Source organism: Phocoena sinus, chromosome 15 (genome assembly GCF_008692025.1).
Source record: "Phocoena sinus isolate mPhoSin1 chromosome 15, mPhoSin1.pri, whole genome shotgun sequence".
Classification (NCBI taxonomy): domain Eukaryota; kingdom Metazoa; phylum Chordata; class Mammalia; order Artiodactyla; family Phocoenidae; genus Phocoena; species Phocoena sinus.
In genome coordinates this window covers 80,192,031-80,218,082 of record NC_045777.1, presented here as the reverse complement: position 1 = coordinate 80,218,082, position 26,052 = coordinate 80,192,031, and the positions used below count along the sequence as shown (strand labels likewise).

Below are 26,052 nucleotides of genomic sequence, written 5' to 3'. Positions count from 1 at the left end.
ATTCACACCCCCTCTTCCATGGGTGGGCTGAACCTTCCTCGGGCAGCAGTCTCGGCCGTGGCCTCCTCGTCACAGGGGCCGTCATCGAGACTCGTCTGGGGCAGTGACTTCCCTGGGCGTTCTGTTCAAACCTGCCACAGACTTTTGGAACTGACCTTCTCGGTAGAACTCTGAGCATTCCGCTCTCTCTCGTGCTGTTGTGTGTTGGAAGCATGTATGTGCCTTCAGATTACTCAAGAAAGTACTTTCAGAGCAGAAAAAAAGAGAAAGAACAAACAACACTTGGAAACCCCCTGTGTGTGAGCAGGCTGAGGGAGGATGACGGAGACCCAGGTGGTTTTATCGCACAGACAGACTGCAGAGCCCCCCAGCCTGCGTCCCCAGCCTCCTCCCGCCTCCCCCACCTGCTTGTGGTTCTCTTGGTCCTAGCAAACTTCTACGCATCCTTCAAAACCCAGTTCACACATCACCTCCTCTGAAACCTTCCTGATTCCCTCCCCCAAGGAGAATTCATCTCTGCCGCCTCTGTTTTTCCAGAGCATTCTGTTCAGAGTTCTTTTTGCTCTCTTGGCAGGAGGCACCGTCTCCCCAAAGAGACTGGCGCCCCTCAAGGGCAGGCGGGCTCTCCCGCCGATGCAAGCCCACCTCCTCCCAATGGGTGGCAGAGTCCCCTTCTGCGTGGCCCCTCTCCCCCGACACCGACCTGCGTGCCTGTGGGTCCCGCTGCCGAGTTGGAACCGCGGTGGCCCCCGAGCCTCCCTCGCCGCTGACTAATGTGCTGTCTCCCTCTCACCTCCCCAGGGCCGACGAAATTGAAATGATCATGACGGACCTTGAAAGAGCAAACCAGGTAGGACGTTTGATGGCTTCAGGCGTGCAATCACAAGAGCGTAGCCCTTTCTGTTCTCTCACAAGAGGCTTCTCTAAGCTAGGAGGCCAGTTAGTCTTGTACCTTTCACATACCGCTGTCGACGTTGACGCTTTTTCTGATGTCATGAGAAATACGTGAAAAGTCCCAGGCGTGATTTCCTTGGGAAAGTCTCTGACGTGGTCCCAGCATCCCCGGCATCCCGTGGTGATGCTTTTTCTTTTCCTTAATCCGTCTCTTAAATCTCCGCTCTGTTCCCGTGACAGCCGTTATGCCTTAGAGTTTATACCAGTGCGTTACCCCGTAGCAAAGTCTGCCTCTCCACCTCCTGACGGGATGAAGCCGCTTGCTCTGGAGAGGGCTGCCAGCTGACAGCCCCTCCTGGTTGATACTTAGTTGTCACGATGCTTTGCGCAAAGTACCCCCAGCACTGTGTCCAGCATGAAGTAGGCACACGGTGTCCAGTGGCTCTCAACAGTCAGCTGCCTGGGAAATTTGGCCGCCCTGCAGAGCCCCGCCCTTCCCCGAGGACTGCGGAGCGAGAGAACATTTCGCTTCAGCATATGGCGCTACTGCTTTGAAAAGGGAGGGGTCTCTCGTTTTAGTTTATTTATTTGCAGGGAGAAGCAGCCAGAGCTGGGTTATGTGTCTCAGCCGCAGAAGGCCAGGGGCAGTGGTGGCCTCTCCCCACTCAGTTTTACAGCTGGGTCGCTCCAGGCACTTGGAAGCTTAGCGGTTTGCCTCGAGTGGCCCCACGGGATGAAAATCTTTCTCGGATCCATGGTCTCAGCTCTCCACCTTGTGAGGGTCCCACAGGGTGCCTGTCCCCCTGACTGGCATTGCTAACCCGGACCTTGGCAGACACTCAGCAAAGAGCGGCCCTGTCCATTCTTTGGCCCATGAAAATATCCTGAAATCCGATTAAAATATGAAAGTCAGTGTATGCATGAGAATGTTCATGGAGCGTGTGGATTCCTTTCTTCTTCAAGGAAGATTTTGTGTGTCCGTTGTTGCACACTCAGACTCACCCCTGAGGATCCTGGGCTTGGTCCATAGGGGTTGCTCAGTAGAGATGCGTGGACTGCATCACCCGAGGTAGCATCTTTGTGTAGTAGCCGTGCTGGTCACGGTGAGAAGAGCTGACCGTTGTCGAGTAACTTATTTTGTACCGATTGTACCGAACTTCACACGAACCAAGTCACTTAAACCTCACTGTTTTCCACCAAGGTCAGTGTAGTTATGACTCCCATCTTACAGATGAGGAAACTGAGGCCAGTGGCCGGTCAGTTGCAGAGCCAGGCCTGGCGCCTGTGCCATTCACCACACTCGGAAACAAGGATAGAGCCTGGGGGCTCACTTGGCCTTTCTTTATGTCCCAAATACACCCATTCAGCTCCTTGCCCTAAAGCACTACTTCCGCTTCACCTCACAGAGGTGCCGAAGCATTTCTTTACCTTAATTTGCTAAACTAATTTAGTTTGGCCCCTTTGTTCTTACTCAAGTAGCACTGCTCAACTTTGCAGAAACCTTATTGGTGAACCTTCCCTGTCACGGGATTATCACTTGCATTTCTCAGTTTCCACTCCCCCACTCTCTCCCTCCCTCCAGGCCCATCGCAGGCCTGCTTCCCCTTTTGGCGGCGCTTTGGGGTAAGCTCTGGCTTGTTAGACAGATGAGCTGACTCTGTGCATATCAAGTGGTCAGGCTCCATCCAGTCAGGCCCCAGGTACTAGGACGTTTGGCACAGTTGATGTGCTTCTCAAAGTGCTGAAGGCCACTGGGTGGATCCGGGTCCTCGGAGACACCAGACAGGACCCTGAAGAAAGGTGCCGCCTCCACGGTGACGGTTGGTTCAGGTCCGCACTCAGTACTTCCTGGCCATAGATGGCCTTGGACAAGTCTCTCCACTGCTTACATTTCTTTTAAAAAAAGGGAAAACAAAGAGATGAACTTTGCAGACATTATGCTAAGGAAAATTAAGCCAGTCACAAAAAAACAGACTGTGATTCCACCTACATGAAATCTCTAGGGTCGTCGAATTCATAGAGACAGAGAGTAGTGGGGGGGGGGGGACTTCCCTTCCCTGGTGGCGCAGTTGTTGGGAGGCCGCCTGCCAATGCAGGGGACGCGGGTTCAAGCCCTGGTCCGGGCGGATGCCACATGCCGCGGAGCAACTAAGCCCGTGCGCCACAACTGCTGAGCCCACACACCGCAACTACTGAAGCCTGCGTGCCTGGAGCCCAGGGAGAGGCCACTGCAGGGAGAGGCCCGCACACCACAGCTGTGGTGGGTGGCCCCCATTCGCCACAGCTGGAGAAAGCCCGCGCACAGCAACAAAGACCCAACGCAGCCAAAAATTAATTAATTTTTTTAAAAAAGAAGGGTAGGTGGGTGTCAGCGGCTGGGGGAACGGGGAATGGGGAATTACAGTGTTTAATGGGGACAGAGTTTCAGTTTTGCAAGATGAAAATTTCTAGAGATGGTTGCCCGACAATGCGAACATACTTAACACTAAAATGTATACTTAAAAATGGTTAAGATGGTATGTTTTATGTGACTGTATTTTACAATTCCATTTTTTTTTTTTAATTTAAAAAAATTGTTTATGTACGAGAGAAAGGGAGGGAGGGAGTGGTAACTAGTACAGGCAGACCTCGGAGAGATTTCAGGTTCCAGACCACCACAACAGAGCGGGTATCAGGATGGGAGTCACACAGATTTTTTGGCTTCCCCGTGCATATAAAAGTTAAGTTTATGCTACACTGTAGTCTCTTTAAGTGTGCGATAGCATTATGTCTAAACAGGCAATGCACATACCTTAACTTTAAAATAATGCTGTTGGAAAAATAGCGCCAGTGGACTTGCTCAACACAGGGTTGCCACAAACCTTCAGTTAGTAAAAAGCACGATAAAGTGATGCGCAGTAAAACGAGATCTGCCCGTACTTCCTTCACGAGATTGTTTTGCGGGTTAGAGGTAGAACACCTGTAAGTGCGTGCTTAAATTCGTGCTCTGTAGTTGCTAAGGGAGCCTGGGTTCGCAGGGAGAATTCTGAAGTCCTGCCCAGGAAGATACCAGCACAGTGGGGGTGGGGAGAGGTATAGGAGAGTCTCACCAGCCACTCAGGCTACATGAGTAGAAATAGTCTCTGGAGTGGAGGGGATGGTGATTCTGCAGCCGGCTGTAGCAGCTAGTTCATGCCCGGGGACTTATCGTTTGTCCTGGAAAACCACACACACTAGAAGGAAACCAGGCACATGCAGTGCATCCAGGCTCCACTCCATGGCCAGGACGGGGAAGGGGCCCTCACACGAAAGAAACAGGGAGGTCTGGGGACATCCCTGTTCTTTGGGGAGCAGGGAAAGAAGACAGAAAGACTTGACACGTCAGGAACTTGGGATGTTAAGAGATTAGAAAGGGGAAGGCCTAGGGCAGCGGTTGTGGATTCTGGCCTTGCAGCTGGCCAGGGAAGGGGTCGGGCTTTTTCACGACCAAGTGCAGAGGCTGATGGGAGGGAACTCCCTCCCGATGCAGAGGTGCCCGGAGCTGCCTCCGAAGGGAGTGAGCTCCCCGTCACCAGAGCTGTGCGGGCAGATGTGGGCCAGCCCTCGCTGAGAGTATGAGGTGGAGGGTCAGACACAGAGCAAACAGAAAGGGGCTGACTCGGTGGCTCAGCGGCTCAACAGGGATGACTCAATGAGGAGAAAAACTCCCCGGGGGGACAAGGAGGAGGGCAGCGCCCAGGCAGGCAAGGAAGGGCCTGTACGGAAGGGCTCCTTGAGCTCTGGGGGCTCCAGACTGTTCCGTAAAGCCCCTGCAGAGAGGTGGGCCCAGAGGAGGGGGTCTAGCCAGGTGTGGGGAGGGCCTCATCCTGAGAAGAGTGGAGAATCACGGGCGGGAGTGAGACACAGATATGAGTTCTAGAAGGATCGCTCTGGCTAAGCATCCAGAGAACGGAGGGGAGTGAAAAGACTGGAAGCCGGGAGAGCAGTAAGCAGCTGTTGTGATGTGTCAGGGCAGGGATGATGCGGGGCCCGTGGCGACGAGGCGGAGGCGGGCCGGGCCGGAGGAGGGGTACCGGGGCCGGGCGCAGCCAGACGTCTGGTTCCGTGCCTTGCCCATCAGGGGAGAGCCCCGGGAGGAGCAATTTACTACTTCATTGGCATATAACATTATTTTTGCACTGGTTTTTAGTCAGAATGTTCTACTGAGACCTGAAGCTCTATCTTATCGCTGAAGTACTTGTGTTTCTAGTGAGGAGAAGTGGAAGAGAGTCCGACTGGTGACGGGCAGTTAGGGCTGGGTCTCACTTAACACCTCTTTGTCCGACTTGGAGGTGCTTGTATCAATACTGTCTTAATTGGTGACAGTAAAGGTTCGGAGCTTTTGGGGGAGGAGCGGGTAGGGAAATTTGCTCTTACGGCTTTTCTGAAATCGTGACTCAGCAGTCTGTGGGCTGTAACAATCTGCGTTTATGCAGGTGGTGTGACGCTGGGATAGGTCCAGCTTTCAGCCTGGCCGACCCAAGAAAAGAAATCCAAATCAGTATCCATCGAGTCCCCCAGAAACACAGGCAGGGGGTCCAAATGGGACTCCAGCCACCAGCACGGGGCCAGCTTGGGATGTGTGGCGGTAACTCTCTCGGTGGACCTTTCTGACCTCTCTCCTGCAGCATCACTGAAGCGGGTCCACCTCTGGGCCCTAGCTGTCCTCCGCAGGGGAGTGTGGGTGTTGATCTGGAAGGGTGACCGGAAGTTAGCTGTGCACTTTCCACAGCGATGGCATCTGTTCCCTGGGAAGGTCGCTTGCTGGTCTCCGTAGTCATGCTCCCCTTTTCTCTCCCTCCAGAGTCCGGGGCCTTGAGAGGAGCAGGTTGTGGAGTCATCCCCGAGGAGAGCTTGCCTTCTCCTGGAAATGGTCCAAATGTGTTATTTGTCCTTGAGGACTGCGGTGGCCAGAAGAACGGCCCCCAGAGATGTCCACAGCCCAATCTCCACAACCTGTGAATAGGTCCACTTCCCTGCAGAGCACAGTTGAGGCTGTTAATCTGCTGGCCTTGAGACGGGAGGGTCCCTGGGGTTGTGCAGGTGGGCCCTCCATAATCACCAGGGTCCGTAGGTGCAGAGAGGGAGACGGAAGAGTCAGAGCCGTGGGGTGTGAGAAGGATTTGACTGTGGCCACTGCGGGCTCTGAAGGTTGAGGAAGGGGTCACAAGCCGAGGAATGCGGGCAGCCTCTAGGAGCTGAAAACAGATCCTGCCCCGGAGCCTCAGGAAGGGACCAGCCCTGCAGCGCCTTGATCTTACCCCAGTGAGACCCACAGCGGACGCCGGACCTCAGAACTATGACGTAATAAGCTGGTCTTGTTTGAATCCACTGAGTCTGTGGTAGTTTGCTCCAGCAGCCTTGGGAAGTTACTGCAGGAGGGACAGCCTGCCAGCAGACCTGTGTGCCCAGCCGCGGCCTGTCTCCCTGGGGGCACTCACTGCCCTTGGCCAGCTCACATGGCTGCTGTGTCACTAAAGGGACTTGCTCACCTCTGGTGTCCCCAGAGGTGGGCTTTCATGGCCACACATATAAAAGGGACAAGAGACAAAGCCTAGGGCCAGGTTGGGCAGAAGGCTGGATCAGAGACACCCCCCCGCCGCCTGCCTCCACCACCACCATATAAAACCAGGGGACTCAAAGCCACACCTTAAATGGGTAAACTGGGGAAAGCCTGCCCGACAGGGAAGGTGGTGAGGATTCCCTCACATCCCAGCCTTGGTGCTGGGGGAGAAGGAAACACCCCCCGCAAGGGAACCCCTGAGCACAGCCCCCTTTCCCTGGGCCCTGGGCCCAGGGCTGTGACCGGCCTCACCAGCCGTCCCCTGCAGGCTGCAGCCGCCTGAGCCTCTGCCTTTGCCTCCTCTGTCTGCCCCACCGGCCGTGCTTCTCCACATTTTATGACTTCCTGGTGACAGCTGAAGGAAGCTGGAGTTTAACCTGAAGACCAGCTACAGTCTTTAGTAATTTTCCCCTAAAAATTTTAAGATTTTAAATTTTAAAATTTTTCCTCGGGACTCCCCTGGTGGCACAGTGGTTAAGAATCCGCCTGCCAATGCAGGAGACACGGGTTCGAGCCCTGGTCCGGGAAGATCGCACATGCCACGGAGCAGCTAAGCCCGTGTGCCGCAACTACTGAAGCCCACGCACGTAAAGCCTGTGCTCCGCAACAAGAGAAGCCACTGCAACGAGAAGCCCGTGCACCACAACGAAGAGTAGCCCCCGATCGCCGCAACTAGAGAAAGCCCGCGCGCAGCAACAAAGACCCAATGCAGCCAAAAATAAATTAACTAAAAAAAAAGGTTTTCCTCATTTTAAGATAAGGGAAGAATCGTGGCCACCAGAGGCAGCACACACCAGGGTCCAAAATAATAATAATAATTCTTCACTGGACGCCTGTCACCGCTTGGTGGCACTGCTGGGCACCGGGCTTGTGTTATCTCGCTGGTCCCCAGTTGTCCTGTAGGGCTGCCCTTTCTATCTTTGGACTTACCACCAAAATGCAAAGCAGCGCCCTCATTCATTCACGTGCGCTCTCCTTTCCCTTACGCTTCCAGCATTTACCCTCACTTCTCAGCAAAGGACAGAAAGTAAGAAACAGCCAGCAAATCTCTCAGGAGGGCAGCTCAGGCTTGGCCAGGCTCTGTTCTCACCGTGGGGTGGCCACTGAGTCACACCCACGATGCCGCCAGCTGCCCACCGGGGCCCTGGCCGCGGTCCCCAGGCTCTGCCTCTGCAGGGACAGGGGAGGAGGAGTCCCGTCAGTGGAAACGGGGAGCTGGATGTCCCGTGGCAGCTACGGCCCCGTGTCTGGGTGTCCAGATCAGAAACCAGCACCAGAGCTTGCCCCCTCCCCACGTTGATTCCAGTTCTAGAAACACAACTTCATCTGGCCGGACTGTGGTCATGGGGAAGATAGGAAACCCTGGCAACAAGGGAGACTGCGGAGCCAACCCAGCACAGCACCCTTTTCCTTCCGCCTCAGCCGCCAGCGGCTGGGCTGCATTTACAGCTCCAGAGACTCACCGCAGCAGCTCCCGGCGTCCAGTGCCCGCTCCCTCCTTCAGCAGCTCTTAGGCCCACTTTGACTTTCAGCTGTTCTGCTTTGCGCACGTTTAGCGGCACAAACACCTCAACTCGTTTTGTTTTGTTTTTGATGTACTCAGGCTATAAATCCTGAATAAATAATAAAAATCCTAAACAATCAAAAAGTTACAGGGTGGGACTTCCCTGGTGGCACAGTGGTTAAGACTCCGCGCTCCCAATGCAGGGGGCCGGGGTTCGATCCCTGGCCAGGGAACTAGATCCCACCTGCCGCGACGAAGAGTTTGCACGCCGCAACTGAGGAGCCTGCCTGCCGCGACTAAGACCCGCCACAACCTAATTAACTAATTAGTTAATTGATTTTTTTTTAAGAGTTACAGTGAAGCAGCCAAGTCAGCGTAAACGTGGTAAGAGGCTGTGACCACCGAGGACAGGCCCCAGGTTCATGACTGTACGTGAACTTGGAAACCGAACAAAGTGCAGAAGCTCTGGGGAAATTATGAAAACCGAGGGTGAAATCATCCACAGCTAAGATCCCTTATTCTGTGAGCCCCCAGCCTTTGATGGGACAGCACTCTGCTCCCAACAGCGAAATGCCCACGTGAGATCCTGGCCGCGAAGCCCCTGCCCGGGCTGCCCCAGCTCTGGTGCTTCTGGAACATTTCACAGCCAGTGTTAGCGGGCGGGGGCGGGGGGATGCTGCCTCGTTGGCTGCCACCAGAACTGCTTCTCCACTAGGCTAAGCACTGTTTTCCTTAGTCAGAAAGGCTAGAAATATGTCAAAATACACCTTCTTCCTGGCAGAGCCATGGAGGTTTTATGCCCAAGAGTGTAACTGACGAGAAAGACGAGAGTAAACTTTTCAGTAATATGACTCGATTATCAGAAAAACGTGGAGTGGCTCATCTGGAAACAAACTAGGGGAAATCTTTTTCACTGAAGGGGAGAGCTTCCTGCAGTTATCGTGAACCAGAAGTCACCCCTGGCACCTTGGCCATACCGGTCACATCACCGCCTTTCCTGACACGGGCGCCTCTAGACGGTTTGCAGCGGAGGGTGGGAAGTGGTTGCTCGAGCACAGACAGGCCCGCCCAGGCGCCATGGGAATTAGACTGAGTGCAATTCCAGGAGCTCCTGGAGCGGCGGGGCGGGCGGCCACCAGCACCACCCTGGGCAGGAGTAGCTACTGTTAGAAATACCCTAATATGTCTGGATGCAGAGCAGATAGGGCCGCGCCGCCGTCGTAGAACCACTTAAGGCTGCCAAACCCAGTCCTCGTACAACTAGGCGGATTGGCGAGTACCGGGCAGGCTAGCTTCTTGCTTCTCTTTGCAGTTCTTTCTTAGCAATTAGTAGGCACGCACTGTCACACCACAAAATAAGAAAACACACGAAATAGCCTTAGTCAGCCAGGCTTTTCTCGTTCATCTTTTCTATGAGCAGAATGTACGTCTGGTAGAAAGAAGCAGCGATCACTCCTCAGTCCACGTGCCCAGTGTCAGTTAGCTACAGCTTCCCACCCATCCTTGCATTTCGTCTCAGTCATTGTAAAATCAGGACGAGCCCATTAACAAAGCACTTATGAATGAGGGCGCTTCTGGGTGTTAATCCTCGCGAGGTCCCTGGGAGGGAGACGGTGTTCCCACTTTACAGATGGGAAGGTGGAGGCTTGGTGAGCTGAGTTAGGTGACCTGCTCTCATCCCTCTGGTCCCAAATGCCCGGCTCCTGCCCACTGCACCACGGTGTCCTCTTGGGAGGTGGGCACTGGAGTGACTGTTCTCGCTGACCAGTGGGAAATACTGGTTTGCTCTCCGGAGCGCTGGTGTCCTTGTCCGGGAATGACAGCAAATGACAGAAGCGTCCCCTCGTTCCTCTTGCAGCCTCCTCCCTGTGGCGGCTCTGTTCGGCCTCACCCCCTGAGCAGCCCCTCGTTGGCCTGGCTAGCTGGAAATGCCAGCCTCAGCATTAGAAAACTTGGTCGGGTGAAGGGTTAAATACGTTGAAATAAGCCTGGTCCTCACAAAAGAAGTGGTATTTACACCCTGTCCGTTTATGGAAATACTCGCTGGAGGAAAACAGCCACGACATTGTGCGTGTTTTTAGGAGGAGAATGGCCAGAGTGTCTTTAATTCACTGTTTACCCGTGAGAATTACTCCCAGGAGTAATCCTGCAATAAAATCTTCTTGGGCTATGAGAATAGAAAGAAATTGAATCAAAAGACTCCATTTCCACTTGTATTTATTCAGTCTGGGAAATTCAGTGGGCCGGAGCGCTAGTATCAGCGGGGGATTCCTTGCTCCTAGCGTTAAATTACTGTCATAATCGCTCAATTATTTCTTCCTTGTACTGTTTAAAATAAAAATCCATCACATTCTCTGTTTTCTTCTAGCATTTATTAGGTTGAGTGTTTAGGAAAATCAATTATAGTCAGTCAGGCATGAATTGATGAATGTTTCTTGTAATAATTGTCAGTTGTTAAACTGAATGTACTTTCTCTTTCCACCCTTTTCACTTCCTTCAGAGGGCAGAGGTGGCTCAGAGAGAGGCGGAGACCTTGAGGGAGCAGCTCTTGTCGGCCAACCACTCTCTCCAGCTGGCCTCCCAGATCCAGAAGGCGCCGGACGTGGTGGGTAGCCCAGCCCCGCGGGGACCCCGTCGCCTCGCATCTGTACCTCTGTGTGTTAACAGCCGCTTTCTTCTTTGGCTTTAGAGCGTCCCTTTTCGGGGGTAACGTTTGAAACAGTCCTGCTGTCCCGGTGGGGAGTGCGTGTAACAGTCTGGGGATGGAACCCAGTAGTGTCAGAGGGAAGAGCTTTACTGGTGGTGCCTCGGTGCCCGGTGGTCAGCGTGACGCCCACCCGGTGGAGAGCCCATCACCAAGAGAGCATCTTCCCAGTTAGACTGGTGGGTGGACCGCTGGCAGATGGGTGGCGATCCGAGGCTGGAGGCTTGCAGGACTGCACAGGAAAATTGGAGGTTTGGTCTTCTGGATGTGTCCTTCGGGAGTGGAAAACAGTTCATGACGTGGGAGGAGCGGGGGAGGTAATAACACAACCCGCTCTGAGTCCGCGTGATAGTCAGGATCTCGCCTGACGTGCGGGCATTCAAGAGGAGCCAGGCACACATCTCAGACCTTTGCCTCTGATTTTTCTAAGACTAATGAAAATTGCTCTTAGCTGGAACTTTCCCAGCTCGATCAAGGCGGCTTTGAACTATCGGACTCCAGACTCTTTCCTTCAATGCTGTGCCGGCAGTACAGAGCGGCGGCGTAATTAAGACCGTGGCCACTGGAGCCAAAGCCCTGGGTTCCGAACCCAGCTCTGCAGCTTATCAGCTGTGTGACTTGGGGCAAGTGGCTTAACCTCCCTGAGTCTCAGTTGCATCATCCATAAAATGGGTTTTTACGAGGGTTCTGGAAATTACTCTGAGCGAAGCCTTTAGAGCACGTCCTGCCACATAATCCGTCCTCGGCCAACCTTAGCAGTTAGTCTGGCTGTGGTTGGCATCAAAACTCTGGTCCAGGAGCCCCGGTTTCAGAGCCAACTCCGTCACTAGTTCACGTACAGTGATTAACTCAGGTGGTGGCACTTACGAGGCAGAATAAGGAGGAAGTAAGTGATCCTGAGGTCCCTGCAGCTCTGATGGCCTGTGATGGGTGAATTGCACTTGTATCTGTCCTTTTATTTAATAAAGGGTTGGAGAGCCCTTGCTGTGTGCCGGGACCCGCAGTGGATCCTGGGAGAGCCAGGAGGGACGAGCCAGGCCCTTCCTGGAGAGAGGACAGTCCAGTGGGAGATGTGCTGCTGTAATAAGGTCACACATCAGTTTGACTACCACTACCCCCACCCGACCCATGAAGCAGGGCATTGTTATTTCTTTATATAGATGAGGAAACGGAAGCTCCCTGGATGTAAACCCCTTGCCCCAGAACGCTTGGCCCCAGCGGCCAAGCCAGGACTCGGCAGGGGCCTCTGCCGCCCCAGACCGGAGCTTTTAAATTATTCCCCAGGAATGGGTCCAAAGCAAAGTTTTAGTGTGAGGACCCCTTTTAAGACTGGATTTTTGTTTTCTGTCTTTAAGTTCACCTTAACTAAAACATGACTTAAGTGTTTTAGGCTACAGAGAAAAGTTTTCCATTTAAGGAACCATCACAACCTTTGTACTTCATGGACTCTGGTATTAATTTTGCCTGAAATGTCCCCTTGGCTGTGTCACGGTCCCCTTGTCCAAGTTTACCTGGACTGGACCCAGCACCGGAGCCGAGGCGGGAGGAAGCCCTCGAGGATGGAATCGGTGCGGCTTCTCCTGGCCTCTGTGGTCGCTCAGGGTCCTCTAGAGAAAGCCGTGCATCCTGTGTCTACCCGGGGCTCCTGGGCTAAATGTTTTGATTGAAAGGATTTCTGGCACCATCCTGGACTGTAGCAACCAAAACATTTCAGAAGGAAATGAATGTTTTCGCAGGTAGAGCAAGTTGTGGATCCTCGGGGTGCTTAAACACTTCAGCATCGGCTAAGTGCAGTGTTTACGTGGCACCGCTTCAGCCTCCCGCGAGCCGGCCCTGCCAGGGCTCCCCTCAGGGACACGTTGCCCGTGTAGCCCGGCAGCTCCAGCCCCAGCCCCAGCCGCAGCCCGTTGGGGAGCAAACGAGCAAGCGTAGGAAACCAGGCCAGCGGCACGATGTCTGTTGGGCTTGGCTGGCAGAACTGGGTAGAGAAACGGTGGAGTCTGTAGATCCAGCAAAAGCCAAAACCGGGCCATTGGGCCATGGGAATCACCAATTCTGGAAGGCGAGCCGCCACTCAGCCAGCCCCTGCTCCGCGTTAGGGGCCGGGCGGGATTCTGTGCCGTTATGTCATTGCTGCGTCGTGATGCCACAGTCGTTAGAGGACGGTTTTATTACCTTCATTTTGTAGGTAAGCAAACAGGCTCGGAGGAGTTAAGTAATCTGCCCGAGGTCACACAGCTAGGAAATGACCGAGCTGGAATGTGATCCCAAGTTTGTCCTGCTCCCAAGTCCACTCTTTACCCCTCCATCGAGCCACCCCTGCTTCGTGCGCATTCAAGGAGACAGGAGGCACGCAGGCCCTTTGTCAAGTATTTATAGGCAAATGTTAGCTTGGGGCTCTGGTGCACCACACCAGGCCGCCTTAAACCTAAATGCCTGTCTGTCCGTCAGGTGAATATACTGGACATAGTCGGCACACGTCGGCCACTTAGTGTCGGCAGGAACAGCGGGGTGATGAGAAGGAAGGAAAACTGAGCCTCTCGTTCCCTCAACCCTCCCCGGGGAGATTAGCCTAGACTCCGAGTGTTTGCCTCGTAGGCTGGGGTCCCGGCCCACCGTCACCGCACATCAGGTTTCCCTCGTGTCCTGCGTCTCATTCACATCTCGTGTGAAAATGGCTGCAGGGTAACAGAGATCGTTATCTGGCTTCTTCCGGCCTCGGTGTTCTGGTCTCTGCAGGAGGATTTACGTGACCTGTGATAGTTCACACAAGCGGTTTGGCAGAAGGGGGCGGACGGTTCCGAGGGACAGAGTTTAATGGGGTACTCCCTCAGCGACTGCGGTCTCTGGGTTCATTCTCCCCTTGGGAAACATGAGGAACACAGGCACCGTGAGGAACGCAGGCCCTTACCTCTGAAGCCTGGAGCCTGGGCAGGTCCCCCTGGGACAGACTCTCGGGACCCCATTCTGGTGCCCACCAGGACCTGTTGTCAGACTGAGGGAAGTCAGTTTCTCTTCCTTCCTTCCAAGGCTTGTCCGAGCCAGGGTCCTGACCCTGGACCCCATCAGAATGACGAGGGAGTCCTTGGGCCCTACCCCAGCCCCCTGAACCACAGCTGCCAGGGCAGGGCCCAGCTCCCAAGGGGTTTGGGTGCGGCTGAGTCGAGGCCTGGACAGACACAAGGGGAGCCAGTGGTCCTGAGTCCCGGAATCCACCTTTGCTTCCCTTCTCAGTAATGATCTCAAGGGCACCTGAACTGCCAGACGCCGACCCCCCTGCAGTTTTCCACGCCCCACCTCACCCCCCCGCCCCACCTTACCCAGCACCTTGTGCGCCCTGTCCTACCATCTCCTTTTAGCTGGTGCCCACGGACCGACAGGCCCAGCTCCATCACCCAGGTGCGGGCCTCTCCCTCCACCCGCAGCCCCTGGTCAACTCCCGGGCCCTTGTCTGTTTCTTCCTCCATTTTCTGCTGCGTCTTCGCGGTGGGACAACAGGAGCCCTCGTGTTGCGGGTGGGAGCGAGCGCGTTTGCGCTCGGAGTAGGATGGTGTTTTCTGTCTTAACTCCAAGGTCTTGCTGCTTTGGGGTACGTTGTCTCACCTCCACTTAGTTTATGTGAGACACAAATGGTGTCTGCTCTGTTATGAATGAGGAATCTGTGGCCCGGGTTCGTGAGTTAATTGATGTGCCTGAGGTCACAAGGTCAGCTTGTGGCCAGACCAGGCTGGGCCCCAAGAGTTGAGCAGCCAACTGTACCCTGGGACTGCCCGTCCCCCGGTACCCATCCTGGATCTAGGGCCACACTGAGAGCTCCTGTTTTTACACAGGTTCTCTGAACCCTCATCCCTGCTGTGATTTGCACTCGCCCATTGAAAACCCCAGATCACCTTTGGGCTTGTTTTACAGGCTCTTTCCCTAAGAGCGCTGTAAACAGTTGCTATGGCTGCCCCATCCCTCAGGTTGGACGATTGATAAATAAGTTAAATTAGATATCATGCCACAGCCTAAATGCACCGTGAGGCCAACCTCCCTGGGTATCACTTTCATCGTGTTCCCCTGCTAAGTCCAGGCCCCTCCTGCCACCCTCCCGAGCAGTCCCTTTCAGGTGGCAACATGCTCAGTCCTCTTCGAGCCGGCCTCTCAGTATTGATCACCCCTTGCTCGTGTCCTGCTCCCTGCCCCTCCCACCCCTGTGCCCGCCTGTGGGGTCCCCGCCCTGAGACGGAGCAAGATCCACCAGCCCGCCTACACCCCCCCGTCCCTCCTCAGGACCCCCCCCCCCCCCCACGCGCTCCTCCCCTGTCCTCACTGCTGGCAGGACTTGCCTGCGGTCCCTTGGCTCCTGACCTGGGTTCTGACCAGAGTTGTCTAGGGCGGCGCTTCCTAAATTCTCTGTGGTGAAGGATGGTTTTATTTGTTTTGTTTTGAATTTCCAATCTGTTGCAGACTGATAGTTTTACAAAAGACAATAAAAATGTCACAGCAAAGTCAGATTGCTATAAAAGTTTCTAAACACTTACTCTCAATTTCTGTGCTTGTCTCACTGTGTACCAGCCACGGTGTGTGAGTTGGCACCAGTCCGTGGAGCCCACGCTGAACAGAACTGGTCTGGACAGCATGTGCCTCTTTAATAAGTTGGCGGGAAGATGCTCACTGGGGCCCCAGGGCCACGGGCAGATCTGCCAGAAGTTAGGGGAAGTGAAGGACTTACTTTATAACATTATACAAACCAGAGACAGAAGGGGCTCACTTCTTCGCCCACAAAACTTCACATTCTTACATGGTAAAGGCCTTAATTTCTTGGGAGGGAGATACGAAAAATTATTTCCATGGTGACTGGCTGTCCCCAGATGGTGAAAACCCTGTGACAGGCACATCATGCATGGAATGGCGGGGCTGCCCCTGCCAACTGGGGCTGTAGCTGCCACTGTTTCTGCCCCAGTATAGGCCAAATCAAGGTGTGCAGCGGTGCACTTCTGGGGGCAAGGGGATAACAGCCAGGATGGTGGCGTTCTACACTGCAGTGTGAGCCGCGTCCCCAGGTCGCTGCCGTCACAGGGACCTTGCAGTCCTGCCCTTCCTGTCCCCCTCAGTCATGCCCAGAAGTGCTCCGCCCGGCACTTCCAGAACACTTCCAGACAAGCTTCCAGAACCATTCAGGAGCTATGATTACTTCTAAAACTTGAGAAAAGTACTGCTTTCATCCTTGGGAAGTGGAAATATGAATTTGACTTTAAAAAAAAATACCTTTTCCCTGTTTTGCATTTTCCAAAATGAGCACATCTGAGGGGTGGGGAGTAAGTTTTTTAAAACAGCAATTATCAAAAGAATTCCTGCGCAAAGGAACTCCAAATATGCACCTTCCATGTCTTTTAACTCTTTTTTGTAAAATGCTAACTCTGAGAATCAGTTTGTCAAACAGTATCTCAGCTTCTAGATAACAGAGTAATGAATCAAAAGGACATTGCATCTCATCTTGTGGCAAAAAATCCGAATGCTTTGGAACATTCCAGGAGCTGTCCTCAGAGCCTTCCCCTCTGGTGTCCCCAGCCATCAGCAAGGCCCTTTCCACCGCCTCCATCAGGTCTCTGCTCAAATGTCACCATCTCAATGCGGTTTTTCCCGACCACATTATTAAAAGCCCCAGCTGCCCCTTCCCTGCTTCAGTTTTTCCGTGGCATTTATCATCACCTGGCACACTCTCTGATAAGCATATTTAAAGCGTCTCATCCCTGCCCCATCCCACTGGACCAGAAGCCCTGTGAGGACAGGGACTTCTGTCCTTGTGTCCCCTGCTGTGTGCCTGCTACATGGTGGGTACTCGGTAAATGCTTGTCGAACAGATGAATCCAGGTGGCAGCTCCCCGTGCAGACGAGAAGGTCGGGGGGAGGGCGACGGGCAGGTGCGGTCCAAGCAGAGGCAGGACGTGATGCTGTATCATCCACACCACCAACCACATCCTTCCCACTGCCTGCTTCTCGCCTCGGTTGCCAGCACCGGTAACCCCAAGCGCCCGTCCGAGGCCAGCGCGGTTTTGTCATCTCCTTTCTCCTCCGCAGGAGCAGGCCATAGAGGTCCTCACCCGCTCCAGCCTGGAAGTTGAGTTGGCCGCCAAAGAGCGGGAGATCGCGCAGCTGGTGGAGGACGTGCAGAGACTCCAGGCCAGCCTCACGAAGCTGCGCGAGAACTCGGCCAGCCAGATCTCCCAGCTCGAGCAGCAGCTGAGTGCCAAGAACAGCACCCTCAAAGTAAGGGCGCCGGGGGCCCCAGGGGCCGGGGGAGGGCCGTACGCGCACACCCCACCTCCCTCCCATGTGGCCCCGGAAGGAGCCCGGGCTCGGCACGGGGGGTCCGGCTCCCCGCCGACACCCCGAGCTCTTCAGCGGGGCACTTCGGCCCCCAGTATAGTGACCACGGCCGGGGCGGGGGGGGGGTTCTCGCTCAAAGCCAACTAACTCATTTGCCCCCGCCGTAGCCGTTGCACACATGTATCTCGTTTTTGTTGTCTGCAAAGGTCATGGTTAAAATTCCTTCTCTTTTGAAAGCAGAAGTGACTGTTGGGGTTTTATCTCAGGTGAGCTCCAGCCATCAGCCAAGTCTTTCCCTCCAGTGAGACCAGTATAAGGAGGCGTGAGGTTCCCCTGAACACGTCACTCAGAAGCTCCGTCAGGGCTCTTGTCTGGAGAACACCTTGTCCTGACAGCAGGCATGGCAGCCTTGACCTCTGTGAGGCAGCTGGAAGCAGAGCCCTGAAGCCCAAGGCAGCGAGGTGGGATGGGCCTTGACCCCTCCCATCAGCCCCTGCCCAGGTGTCACGTCCCTCCTGGTCAGCTGTCCTCGCACGCAGCCCGTTGCAGAAACCCCGATCCTTGGTGCCCACCTGCCCACAGCACGCCGCATGGGCCGGAGTGCCGTCGGGGCGCAGGCCATCCGCAGACACGTTAGTGCAGCTCTGCCGGCCTTCCCTGGCTCCTGGAGAAGGTGCCGGCAGGAGGACCCAGCACACCGAGACCCCAGCCCGCCCTGTGCCCAAACAACGTGAAAGCCAGGGGTTCGTGGAGGGCACATCTGCACCGAGCCCCGTGGGCCCCGCTCCCCACCCGCAGGGATGGTTTTGACGCTCAGGCCTGTGCCAGGCGCCGGGGCCCGGAGCGTGGTGCTGCTTTAGCACGGGGAGCTCCCACCATCAGCCGCTGGTCTCCCTCCGGCGTCTTTAGCAGTCTAGCCGAGAGCTAGATCCTCTTGGGGCTCCTCGTAAATTGGTGTCCCACATTCACAACCCAGAACCTTTTACGTTCTGTTTTTTTAATTACACTTTATTTAAGGTATTCCCAATCTGTTGAAGTTAGCATAATGTGGAGATAGTCGTGGCACCCCAGATTCACACATCAGAGCCAGCAGGGACTCCTCGGTGGTATCTTATTTGACAGGGAAGAGACAGGACCGGCGAGGGCGCGGCATCCGCTCTGCCGTCCCCGCTCCACCGGGCACCCCCCCCCCCCCCCGCCCCCGCTCAGCGCCCATTCGAGGCGGGTGTGAATGGATAAGTGACCGACTGCCAATTATAGTCTCTGTGCTCTGAAGAAAGTGGATCAGAGTTGGTTGTAAAAATGTCAGGAAAACTTGTTCTTATGTAAAGTAATTCCAGAATGTGGTTAGGCCCATTTTGATTTTTTTTTTTAATTGAGATTTTTTTTTTTTCCTCCACGCATGACCATGTTTCTGAGGCAGAACTCAGTCTCCAGCAAGTCTTGTCCTCCCGGCAGCCCCCTGGCCTGACCTCGCTGGCGCCGGGGCACCCACAGCTCATCCTCACTAGATCCTTTCTCTGCCCCTTTGGGTGGATTTCATCCACTGTCTGAGAAACTGCCGGGTGCCCGGGCCCCGCAGAGGAGACGGTCCTGCCGGGATGGGGAGATGGTTGAGGCCCAGTCACGCTGAGGCTCTCATCGGCCTGCCCACTGAGTGCCAGTGCTCACTTTTTATTTCCAGATTCAGTGTCATTTCCTCGTGTTATAGCCGTTTCTGACCCCAGCAGTGGCCCTGCTATTGGATAATTGGCCTTCCCCTCCTTTGTAACAGTTAAAGGCTTCGACTCAAGTACGTGATGCGTTTGACTACGTGAGAGGGAGGCTGTAGACCTTACGTTTTTTATTATAGAGCAGTTTCTTCTAAATCAGTTAAGGTTTTAATGTTTGCCTTCACCAAAAATGAAACGCAGTTTCACAAATTAATGTTCTTTATCTGTATCTTGGGGGAATTCTTTAATACTGTGCAGTTAATGAGACAATTCGGCAATACTTCTTCCAAAATTATTACTCCCTTATCTTCATCTGATCTAATAATCAAAACATGTCCTCCAGTAACAAGACTTTTCTGATTTTAATTATCTTAACCCCTTGTCGCCAGGAGTGAAGCTCTCCCTGATATCGAACCCACACGCAGTAGGTATCAGCCTTCCCCAAGTGGGCCCGTCAGCCTCCCTCGCCCAAGGGAATAAGGTTAATTGAATGAGATACTACCCTGGGCTTTTTTTTTCTCCTAACGTGTATAATTTATAGTCTCAAATCTAAACTAAGCAGCGAAACAATTACTAGAAAAATATTTTATGAATGAGACCTGTCAAATCGACCACCTGATGCTTTTGTGGCGGGGGTCTGGGGCCCAGCTGGGGTGGCCGCTGGAAGCAGCCGGGAGCTGCCCCTGAGCTTCCCATTTCCTCCTCCTCCCGCTTCCACCATCCCCAACCCCCCGACACCCCGTCTTTTCCATCTTGGACAGTGCTGTCCAGCTTTGTGGGCTCGGGTTGGGATCTACGTCTGAAGATGCTCCAGCCTCCAGCTGTCTCTCAGCATCCTGGCGTGGTGGGTGGTTTCACCATGGACGCTGACCATGACCTCGGAGAGAAATGCGAATGTGCTTGATGACGGTCACTGAAGGGATGAGGGGCACTGGTCTCACAAGGGCAGGAGGCGTAACGGACAAGTCTTTTTTTTTGGCCATGCCGTGTGGCATGCAGGATCCCGGCCAGGGATCGAACCCGCGCCCGCTCACAGTGGAAGAGTGGCGTCTCAACCGCTGGACCACCAGGGAAGTCCCACGGACAAGTCTTGAGATTATGGAGTCTTGAGCTGACTGGGGGTCTCCTCCACCAGGACCCCCTGGGGGTGCACTCTGTAATGGAACACGTTTGGGGACTAAGTGGTTTGCTTTTCCGAGCACCTTGAAACACTCCCCCTCTTTGCAACTCATGCTTTCTTCCCTTCACCTTCGTAACCGATTGAGAATTATGAGGATAAATTGCCAGTTGGATGTTTACCAGTCTCTCTCCCTGCACTCTACTTTTTCAAGCCAAGGTCACCATCACTAGCCGCATACAGTAACCTTCAAAGAGACATCGAAACCAACTCAGAAGTGGGAGCTGTTTCCTCCTGCCTGATCTGACAAGTACTGCAGTACTGTGCCGCTTGTCAAGGATAATTCCGCATTCACAATTAGTGAAATAAGCCGACTGCCATTGCAAGCCTGCTGTTTTTGATAACACTATTCTGGGGTCTTCTGTTGGAACACTTCAGTACAGAGGCAGTGTAACGCGGCAGTCACCTGCATGCTACTCGCTAGGGCACAGGAGGCAATGCTACCAATAGCTCAGGTTTAAGATGGGCGTTTGTGAGAAAGACTGACTGGGGCCCATCTCCCCTAGGGAGAAATGATATTTTCTGCAGTTGCTTTAAAGATCAGTACTTCTCACTGGGCGGGTGGGCGGGTGGGCAGGTGTGCTCCATTCACCTGGGGGCCTTTTTCCAAACTGCACAAGCCTCCCCAACCCTCCGCACCCCTCACGCCACCTCCCGAGGTTCCGATGGGTCCTTTTGAGCCACTGTGGGGCACAGTGTGTCCCTCGCGGGGTGGGGACAGGACCAAAGACCGACAGCCACTCCTCTGCACTCGTTCAGTGCCTTTAATTCTGGACGCTGCCTCTTTGGTTACATAAGTTCCCTCACCGGCCGTGTGTTTCCTCTGCACCGGGGCTGCCCTTGACCGCGTTTTAACGAGCATCTCATCATCGTCTCAGTGTGTGAAGCTCCGACATCCACGTTCCGTTGGTCGCTTGCCGCGGGTGGGCGTGATGATAATCGCTGTCTCGGGGAGGAGGTGCCAGCCAGCCCGTGGCTGTAGCGGGGAGGCCTGTGTGTGTCCCTCCGTGGCCCCTGCCCTCCCTGGACGGCACGAGTGAGTTTTAACGTCACACATCCCAGTATCAGAGAGCCCGGGAGCCGAGCCTCCCTGAGCCTCGTCCTGGCTGCATCTTGAAGGCACCGTGAGCACAGATTGAAGGAAGCAGTGAGCCTTCCACGGGGAGGAGGGGGGTGAAGGGGGCCCCGGGAAGGGAGGCAGCAGCGGAGACGCCCCAGAGGGAAGAAACCGAGGGCCTCTTCCCTCTGGGGCATCGTGCTAGAGGCCTCAAGACCAGTTATCTGCATTGAGGTCGTAAGTAAATCACTGCAAACCGGTGGGCATTACTGGAAATGCTTCAGGGAGCTAATTGTGGGGATCTACGGTGAATCCTCTTAGACACACGAGCCCCTGCTCACTGGGTGAGTAAATCTAGATACTCACCTGCAGATGATCCCCAGCTTGTGGCCCACTTAGCCAACCATACAATGTCCAAGTAGCTGAAATATTGAGCCAGGACCCTCCTGGACGATGGTGGCACCATTCCGTGAGAAGGAGTTGCTCCCGTCCGCCCTGTGCCTGGGTCACAGTTCATGGAGGTTGGAGGTGACTTGTGATGGGGTTGCCACACAGGGGTCCCCCTTTTGTCTCCAGAGCCGCACTTCTCCAGCTGGCAGCAAGGCCTCCAACGTCATGGTCACTCTCCCCACCCCCTGGCCTGGGGGCGGGGGGGGGTCTCCCCTTTTTGTCTTGCGTTCTCAGCCTCCCTGTAGTGCACGCACAGCACCCACCTTGGGCGTCCCTGGGCTTCTCCCCCAGGCTAGCCTCAGCAGATCCTAAATTTACGTAACTGCCACCTCTCACCAAGGAACAGTGGAGACCTGAGGGGGTCCCCGTTCAGGTGAAAAGGAGGGGCACGCTGCCTAGTTCCAGACCCCAGAGAGGCAGAGTCAACCTCAGACCCCTGCCCGGACCAGGGAGCCCAGTCACACCCCGCTGGGTTCTGACTGGTGGCCCCTCAGCCCCGGGGTCCACGTCAGGGTTGAGGGGTCACACACCGACGCCCCTAACCTGAGCTGTGGGTCTTCAGACAGCACTGCCGAAAGCCTGGCTCCGATTATCCCAGAGGAAGAAGACAGAGCTGCCTGTAACCGCAACAGTCGCCTCTCCGGCCCCGTCCGTTGTGCGACAAAGGCGTGTTGCTACCTTGACCCCTTGCTGTGCGACCCGGAGGACGAGGTCTTTCGAGGGTCTTTGCATTAGTCTCTGTGCCGGAGGTCCCTTAAGTTGGTAGCCCTAGGCCCCATGTGATAACTTGACTAAGACAGATATCTTTATAAATTCAGTACCTAATTTGCCGCACACCAAAATGCTTTGCATTTTAAATTAAATTACCTCGTTATTTGAGTCTTAGCCAGGATTTTAAGAACTTCAGATAGATAATGCTTCTAGCAATTCAAGAAACATTTGATGAGCTCCTCCTAAGTTCTGGAACCACATACGTGCTCTATGGTATTAAACGTGTGCGATTAATGTCTCATAAAACCACCGCGTTTGAGGGGTGCTTGCAGCCTGCACTTGTGCATCCGACATTTCCTCACCACTGTCCCCTGGAAACCCTCCTTCTTACTCTTCCCCCCTTCCCACATGAGGAGCGTGGGGCCCGACAGCCTAAGCCCGTCACCCAGGGTCACAGCCAAGTGGGACTGAGCTCGAAGCCCAGCTCCGCCCTAGACCTTTCCTCCCTTCTCTATACAAGGTCAGAGTGGGTTCCTTTACAAGAGCCCCTTTTCAGGAAGGCGACCCGCCTGCCGGATTCTGCATTCAGGGCGCAGGATGTGGGGCTGCCTTTCCTGCCATCGGCATCAGACAGCCAGAGCCGCTCTGGGCCTCCGTCCTCCTCCGTGGATCTGCCAAAGAGCCGCAGGGACGCTCGGAGGTGGCAGACTGGGCTGTGGAGAACTTCGTAAATGGAGCACCTGTATTGAGGACCACAGAGTGTCTTCAGAACCCTTTAGTCGTATTCAGTACCAGCCACCAGGGATAAAGTAGTCATAACTACAGTAATAACAGTCACCATCGTTACTGAGTGCGTTACCACAGGCTAAGCACTCAGTATTGCAGCTGGGGCTCTTGTCTCTGCACGTTCCACATCCACGGATTCGGAGGGCCAAGTGCCTACGCCATTCTGTGGTAAGGACTAGAGCATCTGCAGATTTGGTACCACAGGGCTTCTTGGAGCCAAATCCGCCGTGGGTACCAAGGGGACGACAGTTTCATGTAGTCCTCAGGAAAGCACTGTCCCGTGTGTACCGTTATCCCCATTTTATAGATGAGAAACCGAGGCTTAGAGAAGTTCAGTGTCTTTTCCAAGGTCCCTCTGCAGCTAAGTGGTGGAGCCAGGACTTGGCCCGGGGCTGTCAGGCCCCAGCCCGCCGGTGCCTCACTGCTTCCTGCACTTGCTCTGGGCAGCCTCGGGCTCTGCCACGGCCTTTGGTGCAGACGCCCTGTGGGGTTTTTTTTTTTTTCTTTGTTTCTCTGGACGGACAGACAGATGCTCTGCAGACGTGTCGCGATAACTGGATAAGATGACATGTGAGGTGCGGAGCCGGGCCTGGGCTCTGGCCCGCTTGCTTGACGAGCCTCGGCAAAATCCTAGGAGCACCTGCTGCCCTTTCTGGGCAGGACCCCCCTGAAACCAGACGTTACGGGCGCCCAGCAAGGAGTTTCTGGCCAAAGAACAGAGCTGAGGGCACTTGGGCTCTTGCCTGTGTGGGCCCACGCCACCTGCCTCCTGCCCCGGCCCACCCCCCAGCCTGCCGCCACACGCAGGGTCCCTGAGAACGAGCGCTCCACTGGGAGCTCGGTGGGGGACGGGCTTTGTGAGGCGTCCCCCCACCAGGCCCCCGTCCAGGTGTCTGCTCCACAGAGGTTTGCAGCCGCCATCTTGGGTTCTTTCCTGACTATGCTGCCCCCCAGGCAGGTTGGCAAGAAATTTCAGTGGAAGCTGTTTGGTTCTCAGTGAAAACTCATATTTAACCAGACAGATTCCAGCCCGAAAACCTTCTGATCTGGGCTGATCGAAGGCCTGCAGCCGTGCTCTCAGGAAACCCGCAGCAGGACCTGGCAGCGACAGTGGTCCCCGCATCGAGGCCCCTCGTGCCAGCATCTGCACCGGCTCCTTGTCTCGTGCCCCTTCGCTTCAGTACTTGGAGGTCACCGGTCTTCCGTCTCACAGATGAGCCGCTGATTGACGTGCCCAAAGGGCCCAGCTCGTGAGTGACAGAGCTGACTCCAGGTTCTGGGCCGTGCCAGGTCCAGAAGCTTCATGTCTGCCGTTCTTCCTGCCCGTCTCCTGTTCTCTGAACGTGACCACTTTTTATGCGTGCTCCGCGTGCAGCGTCAGTGAGTCCCACCCTCCGAAGGTGCTTTGCATCCCGGCAGCGCTGGGCAATCTTGTGTTAGGACAGGCTTCCCACTCTCCGACCACAGGGAGGAGAATGAAAGAATCGTGTCTTCATGAGCACCTTCTCAGCATCTTTTGTCGGAAAATGAGTGCATGCTACCCTGTTTGATTATGAGGAGAAACCATTGTAATACAGGCAAGAGGTCTTAGAAAGGAACTAGGGCAGAGCAATTCTACACCATGGAAAATACACACACAAGGAACCGCCAGCAAAGGCAAAAGGAAAAGACGGGCTAAATGGGGCCACGTGGGATTCAGGTGAGCATCAAGGCTAGTGGGCCAGGTGGGAATCTTCTCCCCACATTCTAGAATGTTCTCAGCCGGCTTTAAACTGTGATCATAGACGTGGCTGGTCAAGTAGAGCCTAAAAAGGTAACTAGAAGCCCTGGGGATGGGAAGGGCCTGTTGATTCAAGAATTGGAATTTGTTCGCCCCAGGCTTGGAAAGATGCTAAAGGGTCGGGACCCCCTGCTGGCTGAGTCTTTGCGTTTTATGTCAAGCTGTCTTCCTTCCCCCAAAGAACTCCTTTGGTTGAGGGGGGAAGGGCAAAAACAAACTAGGCCAAAGTCACCTTCAGAGAAGGAAGCACCCTCTGCTGACCACTCTACAGCAAAGGCTCTTCCTAGCAAGAAGGCCCCGCGGGGCTCCGGGCGCAGACAGCCACGTGGGTACCAAGTAAGCTCACAGAGGTGAATGGAGCACGGCAGAGCATCACCGCATCTGGGAAGCTTGCCAAAGGGCCCCTGACCTTCCCTCTGAAGGGCATTCTAGGGCCAGGGAGTCAGCCATGCCCAGCCGTGGCCCTGCTGGCCAGGGTGCCCTGCCAGGGCCCTCCCTGCAGGACCTTCTGTCGGAGAAAGCAGTGACCCCCCCCAGCGGACCGGCCTCCGCTGCTAAAATCCCCCGCGTCTGGGGGGACCCCTCCAGAAATACAAACGCATTTTCCCTGGTGCCTATCTGATGCTGACCTCAGTGACAAAAGGGCCGTGTCTCTTATCAGCAGGGTCCCACCAGAGGTGTTGACAACTAACCGTACATGTCAGCTGGCCTCACGTAGTTTGTGAAAAGCCACACGCTGCTTTTAAAACACCAGGAGAGCGTCTCTTCATCCTGTTGGCCATTTTGTGGGATTTCATAGAAAATGGCCTTTTCGTTGTTCGGTTTTCCACTTCTGTAAAGCTTTTTCCTTCTACTTTCATTGGGGTTTATGTTACAACCTTATGGTTGCCGTGTGTGTGTGTGTGTGGTGTGCGCGCACGCCTGTGCCCACTCAACATCAGGCAACAAGCAAAGGACAAGGGACGACTCCACAGTTGTCACCTTTCACTGTGCATGCCTGGGCTCCCTCGGGGCTGCTGGATGCTTTGCAGGGGACGTAGTCAGTGAACGGTCTTAGCCCGTTGGGGCTGCCATGATGGGATACCAGAGACCAGGTGATGTAAACAGCAGACACTTCTGTTTCTCACAGTTCTGAAGCTGGAAGTCCAAGATGAGGCTCCAGCATTTTCTGTGTCTGTTGAGGGCTCCCTTCTTGGTTCACAGACTGCCGTCTTCCCGCTGTGTCCTCACATGGCCCCGAGAGGGGCCTCTCGGGGGTGTCTTTTAAGTCACTAATTCCAGTCATGACCTCGACACCTCCCAATAGCGCCACCTCCTGGTGCCATCACCATGTTGGGGGTTAGGATCTCAGCATTTGAATTTGTGGGGACACCACATTCAGTCC

The 26,052-nt window shown here is 54.7% G+C and overlaps 1 protein-coding gene across 11 annotated transcripts in view; it reads left to right on the top strand.

Moving 5' to 3' along the window:
• CUX1 (cut like homeobox 1) overlaps positions 1–26,052 on the top strand; it is a 375,593-nt gene that overhangs the window by 273,888 nt on the left and 75,653 nt on the right. For 9 of the 11 annotated variants that reach the window (XR_004345751.1, XM_032604943.1, XM_032604942.1 and 6 more), the window contains 3 exons: positions 802–850; positions 10,480–10,584; positions 16,747–16,935. Coding sequence is in view for 10 of the 11 variants with exons in the window: in XM_032604943.1 (XP_032460834.1) it covers positions 802–850; positions 10,480–10,584; positions 16,747–16,935 (343 nt within the window). In the remaining variant the exon portion in view is untranslated. The remainder of the gene's footprint in view (positions 1–801; positions 851–10,479; positions 10,585–16,746; positions 16,936–26,052) is intronic. The other 2 variants (XM_032604944.1, XM_032604936.1) reach the window with 1 other exon arrangement.